Source organism: Eriocheir sinensis, chromosome 49, assembly GCF_024679095.1.
Source record: "Eriocheir sinensis breed Jianghai 21 chromosome 49, ASM2467909v1, whole genome shotgun sequence".
Lineage (NCBI taxonomy): Eukaryota > Metazoa > Arthropoda > Malacostraca > Decapoda > Varunidae > Eriocheir > Eriocheir sinensis.
In genome coordinates this window covers 4629235-4635203 of record NC_066557.1, presented here as the reverse complement: position 1 = coordinate 4635203, position 5969 = coordinate 4629235, and the positions used below count along the sequence as shown (strand labels likewise).

Genomic DNA, 5969 nt, shown 5'->3' with positions numbered 1-5969 from the left:
GTTACACAAGTTCCAATTTACACACACACACACACACACACACACACACACACACACACACACACACCTCTTATCACTCCTCCTTGACATTCATCTCACTTAACTCCTCCTCCTCCTCCTCCTCCTCCTCTTCCTCCTCCCATCGTCACGTGCCACCATCTGCAAACGATAGATAGATAGACTGGTGATAATGGAAAGTGGTGGTGGTGGTGGTAGTGGTGGTGGTGATGGTGGTGATTGGAACGATTAGAGATAAGGAAGGTGGTTTACGATGGTGATTATCTCGCAGCGTTTAGGAAATAATTAAGTGTGTAATGATGGTTATTAATGGAGAGAGAGAGACGTTAGGTTTAAGTTGTCAGGCTTAGCGAGTAAAAACATCTGTTAGGAAAGGATCTCTCTCTCTCTCTCTCTCTCTCTCTCTCTCTCTCTCTCTCTCTCTCTCTCTCTCTCTCTCTCTCTCTCTTGTTTTATAACTTTTAGATTACAATTATTTTTACTTAAAGAAAAAAGACACATCAATCTTGTTTCGAGTTGAATGAAAGTTATGAGAGAGAGAGAGAGAGAGAAGACTTCATCAGACCGAGAGAGAAAAATGGTTCAGGAGAAAGAATTTTTGACTCACCCCGTTCTCTCTCTCTCTCTCTCTCTCTCTCTCTCTCTCTCTCTCTCTCTCTCTCTCTCTCTCTCTCTCTCTCTCTCTCTCTCTCTCTCTCTCTCTCTCTCTCTCTCTCTCTCTCTCTCTCTCTCTCTCTCTCTCTCTCTCTCTCTCTCTCACTCTCTCTCTCTCTCTCTCTCTCTCTCTCTCACTCTCTCTCTCTTCCTCTCTCTCTCTCTCTCTCTCTCTCTCTCTCTTTCTCTCTCTCTCTCTCTCTCTTACCTATGTTCCTCTTGCTGGTAGGTTTTTTTTTCTTTCTTTTCTATATCAATTCTGTGGTCTTATCCTCTTGGTCTTGGTCTTGTTGTTGTGATGCTAAGAATCTTCCTTTCTTTTCTAGTCTGCTTTTATACCGCTCACCTATCTTCTAATTTACTCTTGCTTATGATCATTCTCTCCCAGTTTTGATTCTACGTTTGCATCTTTTTTTCCTTTTTCATCTTTCAGTTTTTTCTATTCATCGTTTTTTAAATTTTTTTTCTTTTTTTTCCTCTCGTCTTTTATTACTTTTTTATCCCCATTTTTTATCGTTTTTTTTCTGACGTTCTTCGTTTTACATTCTGCTCAAATTTAACGGTTTCCCATTGATTTTCCTTTTTTTTATTCTCTCTTTTCCTTCTTCCTTGTCCTCTTCTACTTCCTTCCAGTCCTCAGGCTCTTCTTCTTCCTCTTTATCCTATTCCTAATTTTGCTTCTTATCTTTTATCTTTTTTTTCCCTCTCATTTCTTTTTTTAAATTTTGCTTTCACACATTTTCTCTCGCACGTATACCTTCTCAATCTCCTTTTTTAATCATTTCCTCTTCCTCTTCCTCTTCTACTTCCTTCCAGTCCTCACGCTCTTCTTTCTCTTCTTTATCTTACTCCAAATTTTCCTTTTCATCTTGTTATTTTTTTTTCCTTTTCATTTCTTTCTTAATTTTGCTTTTACACCTTTTTCTCTCCCACGTCTATCTTCTTAACCTCCTCTTTCTACTCCTCTTTCAATCACTTCCTCTTCCTCTTCCTCTTCTACTTCCTTCCAGTCCTCACCCTCTTCTTCCTCATTACCATACTCCTAATTTTGCTTTTTATCTTTTCTCTTTTCTTCTCTTCCCTCTCATTTTTTTCTTAATTATGCTTTTACATCTTTTCTCTCCCACGTCTATCTCAATCTCCTCTTTCAATCACTTCCTCTTCCTCTTCTACTTTCCTTCTAAGCATACAGGCAAGAGCATTCTAATACCTTTCATTTAAATATAGTTTTAAAACAGGCGGTCGTTCAGACAACTCCTTACATAACGTTTCTTGTTCTGAGATGCAACACGACCCCACTATCCCTGCCTAAGGTTTTTTGTAAGACAATATTTTCTGTTTTTTCATTTGAAATATAAGATAAGAAATGTAAGCACACACATGCGTCCAAACACTCCCCACAGATGCGACACTCTTGAACAATTTGTTCCGTAGAAGTGGCACCGTTCCATGGGATGCGTTCCTCTGCATGGTGATTTTAGTCAGCTGGCGAGCCGTTCCTCTCAGTGTGTTTGTGGTGCTTCTTGGCACTCCTCAGTCTCTGTTATCACCAGTCAGCGACAGTTACTGTTCAGCGGGTGTTGAAAAATGCACCCGGAATGTACGTCACCTGTACGTCGCTGAACATTTGAGTTTGATCACGACGCTGTGTACTCGCCCGGTGCTCACAGAAACTCGCCACCACTCGGCTTTGCGCCTCTCTTGGCACGACTTCTGCTGCGGGAGTTGGTGCCCCGATGTGTCTGTCCCTCGTAGAAATGCCTTGTTTCGTATCTTGGCGGGACGTGGCTGCTGGCGTTGTGCTGGCGGTGCTGTGAGTGGCGGCTGTTGGTGTAGTTGTGTGCAGCATACCAAACACTGTTTTGCTGGAAGGAGTCGTTCCTCCGCTGTGTCGGCCTCTCGAGGTGCCGAGGTGCGCCACGCAGCGAGTTAGAGGCGGATCTAACGGGCTGCTGGTGAGGCCTCGAGGTAAAGTTGGGAGGCTGAGTGACTTGGAGCGGCGCGGCGTATCTGAAGGTGTCGTGGCCACGGTACACCTCACGTTCCTTAACGGGGGCGCGGAGGTTACCAAGGTTGAAGCACACATGTCCTGGACAGGTGGACCGTGGCATCTTTTCTTTCTTCAGGATACCTTTAGGAGACTTCCCTTCAGTAGTGGTATTCATTTGTGCACAGCGAGCTGCTCCAACTGTTTGCTGGTGTCGTGTGTTGTGTTTCTTTACCGCGTCCTTTGCTGACCCTTTCTGTGGCTTCACTGTTCTCTCCTTTCGCCTTTCCAGCTCAGGACGAATGCTGGAGAGAGGGAAGCCATACCTGAAGTAGTCGTAGCCACAGTACAGTTCACGATCCTTGACGAAAGTGTTCAGGTTCTGGAAGTTAAAGCGCACACATTTATGAGCGGTGCTGGCCGTCTTTCCTTTCTTGAGGATCCCTGTGAGGTGTTGTGGCTCATTGATTTTGTTGGCTGAATCTGTTGCTTCCTCTGTTACTGTTTTCTGAACCTCTGGCAGTTTGTTTACTGCTTCCTTTGGTGGCTCTTCCTGTGGCTCCACTGCTCTCTCCTTTAAGCTTTTCAGCTCAGGAAGAATGCTGGAGAGAGGGAAGCCATACTTGCAGTAGTCGTAGGCACAGTACAGCTCACGAATTTTGACGAAAGTGTTCAGGTTTTGGAAGTTGAACCTGATAGTTTTCTTGACCGGAGTTTGAGATGCATCCCGCTGTTTGAAGCTGCTGATAAGGGGCATCTTTTCCGGTGGGCCGGTAACGGCCTTGCTCCTGCTGGAAGGAGCGTCCCCAGCCGTGCCTTGGTGCCCGAAGGGGAGCTCATCGTATACCTCCTTTATTTTCTCTCGCTTGACCATGTGCAGAGTAATTACGAGAGTTTGAACCCTCTTGCCATGGCTCTCCAATTGCGTGCAGTCTTTTTGTGCGACTCTTGTATCATCCACTGGCTTGTGGACCTTCTCTCTCTTCACCAAGTGGATTGTGATGATGAGAGTCTGACGCCTCCTGCCAGTGGCCTCCTTTTCGCCCTTCCCCACCACCCCATCAGCATCCAGCAGGGTGTCATATGGTTTCATCTGATCCTCATTATCGATGTGCTTTCATCTGCTCATCAATATCGAGGTGCTATCATCTGCTCCTCAATATCGATATGCTTTCATCTGCTCCTCATTATCGATATGCTTTCATCTGCTCCTTAATATCGAGGTGCTTTCATCTGCTTCTCAATATCGAGGTGCTTTCACCTGCTCCTCAATATCAAGGTGCTTTCACCTGTTCCTCAATATCAAGGTGCTTTCACCTGCTCCTCAGTATCAAGGTGCTTTCAACTGCTCCTCAATATCAAGGTACTTTCACCTGCTCCTCAATATCAAGGTGCTTTCACCTGCTCCTCTATATCGAGGTGCTTTCACCTGCTCCTCAATATGAAGGTGCTTTCACATGCTCCTCAATATCAAGGTGCTTTCACCTGCTCCTCAATATCAAGGTGCTTTCACCTGCTCCTCAATATCAAGGTGCTTTCACCTGCTCCTCTATATCGATGTGCTTTCACCTGCTCCCCAATATCGATGTGCTTTCACCTGCTCCTCAATATCGAGGTGCTTTCATCTGTTCCTCAACATCGAGGTGATTTCATCTGCTCCTCAATATCGAGGTGCTTTGATCTGCTCCTCAATATCAATGTGCTTTCAACTGCTCCTCAATATCGAGGTGATTTCATCTGCTCCTCAATATCGATGTGCTTTCATCTGCTCCTCAATATCGATGTGTTTTCATCTGCTCCTCAATATCGAGGTGCTTTCATCTGCTCCTCAATATCAAGGTGCTTTCATCTGCTCCTCAATATCTATGTGCTTTCATATGCTTCTCAATATCAAGGTGCTTTCATCTGCTCCTCAGTATGGAGGAGCCATCACCTGCTCCTCAATATCGAGGTGCTTTCATCTGCTCGTCAATATCGAGGTTCTATCATCTGCTCCTCAATATCGAGGTGATTTCATCTGCTCCTCAATATCGATGTGGTTTCAACTGCTCCCCAATGTCGATGTGCTTTCACCTGCTCCTCAATATCGAGGTGCTTTCATCTGCTCCTCAATATCGATGTGTTTTCATCTGCTCCTCAATATCGATGTGCTTTCATCTGCTTATCAATATCGAGGTGCTATCATCTGCTCCCAAATATCGATGTGCTTTCATCTGCTTATCAATGTCGAGGTGCTTTCATCTGCTCCTCAATATCGAGGTGCTCTCATCTGCTAATCAGTATCGAGGTGCTATCATCTGCTCCTCAATATCGATATGCTTTCATCCGCTCCTCAATATCGAGGTGCTTTCATCTGCTCCTCAATATCAAGGTGCTTTCATCTGCTCCTCAATATCAAGGTGCTTTCACCCTCTCTCCAATATCGATGTGCTTTCATCTGCTCCTCAATATCAAGGCGCTTTCATTTGCTCCTCAATATCGATGTGCTTTCACCTGCTCCCCAATATCAATGTGCTTTCACCTGCTCCTCAATATCGAGGTGCTTTCATCTGTTCCTCAACATCGAGGTGATTTAATCTGCTCCTCAATATCGAGGTGCTTTTATCTGCTCCTCAATATCAATGTGCTATCAACTGCTCCTCAATATCGAGGTGATTTCATCTGCTCCTCAATATCGATGTGCTTTCATCTGCTCCTCAATATCGATGTGTTTTCATCTGCTCCTCAATATCGATGTGCTTTCAAATGCTCCTCAGTATCAATGTGCTTTCACCTTATCCCCAAAATTGAGGTGGTATCATCTGCTCCTTAATATCGAGGTGCTTTCATCTGCTCCTCAATATCGAGGTGCTTTCATCTGCTCCTCAATATCGATGTGCTTTCATCTGCTCCTCAATATCGAGGTGCTTTCATCTGTTCCTTTATATCGAGGTGCTATTATCTGCTCCTCAATATCGTGGTGCTTTCATCTGCTAATCAATAGGGAGCTGTTTACATCTGCCCCTCAATATCAAGATGTTTTCATCTGCTCTTCAATATCAAGGTGCTTTCATCTGCTCCTCAATATCGATGTGCTTTCAAATGCTCCTTAGTATCGAGGTGCTTTATTCTGCTCCTCAATATCAAGGTGCTTTCATCTGCTCCTCAATATCAAGGTGTTTTCATCTGCTCCTCAATATCAAGGTGCTTTATTCTGCTCCTCAATATCAAGGTGCTTTATTCTGCTCCTCAATATCAAGGTGTTTTCATATGCTCCTCAATATCAAGGTGCTTTATTCTGCTCCTCAATATCAATGTGCTTTTATCTGCT

General features: G+C 44.3%; 1 protein-coding gene across 1 annotated transcript; it reads right to left on the bottom strand.

Moving 5' to 3' along the window:
* Nucleotides 1-2020: 2020 nt before the first annotated feature.
* Nucleotides 2021-3474, bottom strand: LOC126981655 (uncharacterized). Its single transcript, XM_050833089.1, has 2 exons — nt 3283-3474; nt 2021-2985 (listed from the first exon to the last, which is right to left on the bottom strand). The coding sequence occupies exons 1-2, from the start codon at nt 3414-3416 to the stop codon at nt 2337-2339; spliced, it is 783 nt and encodes a 260-aa protein (XP_050689046.1). The 5' UTR covers nt 3417-3474; the 3' UTR covers nt 2021-2336.
* Nucleotides 3475-5969: the final 2495 nt, after the last annotated feature.

Excerpts from the sequence above, each read along its gene's own strand:
- LOC126981655 (XM_050833089.1), bottom strand. The coding sequence starts at position 3,416 with ATGCCCCTTATCAGCAGCTTCAAACAGCGGGATGCATCTCAAACTCCG. Across the intron at positions 2,986-3,282 it reads TGTGCCTACGACTACTGCAA|GTATGGCTTCCCTCTCTCCA; the intron begins GTATGGCTTCCC and ends CGACTACTTCAG.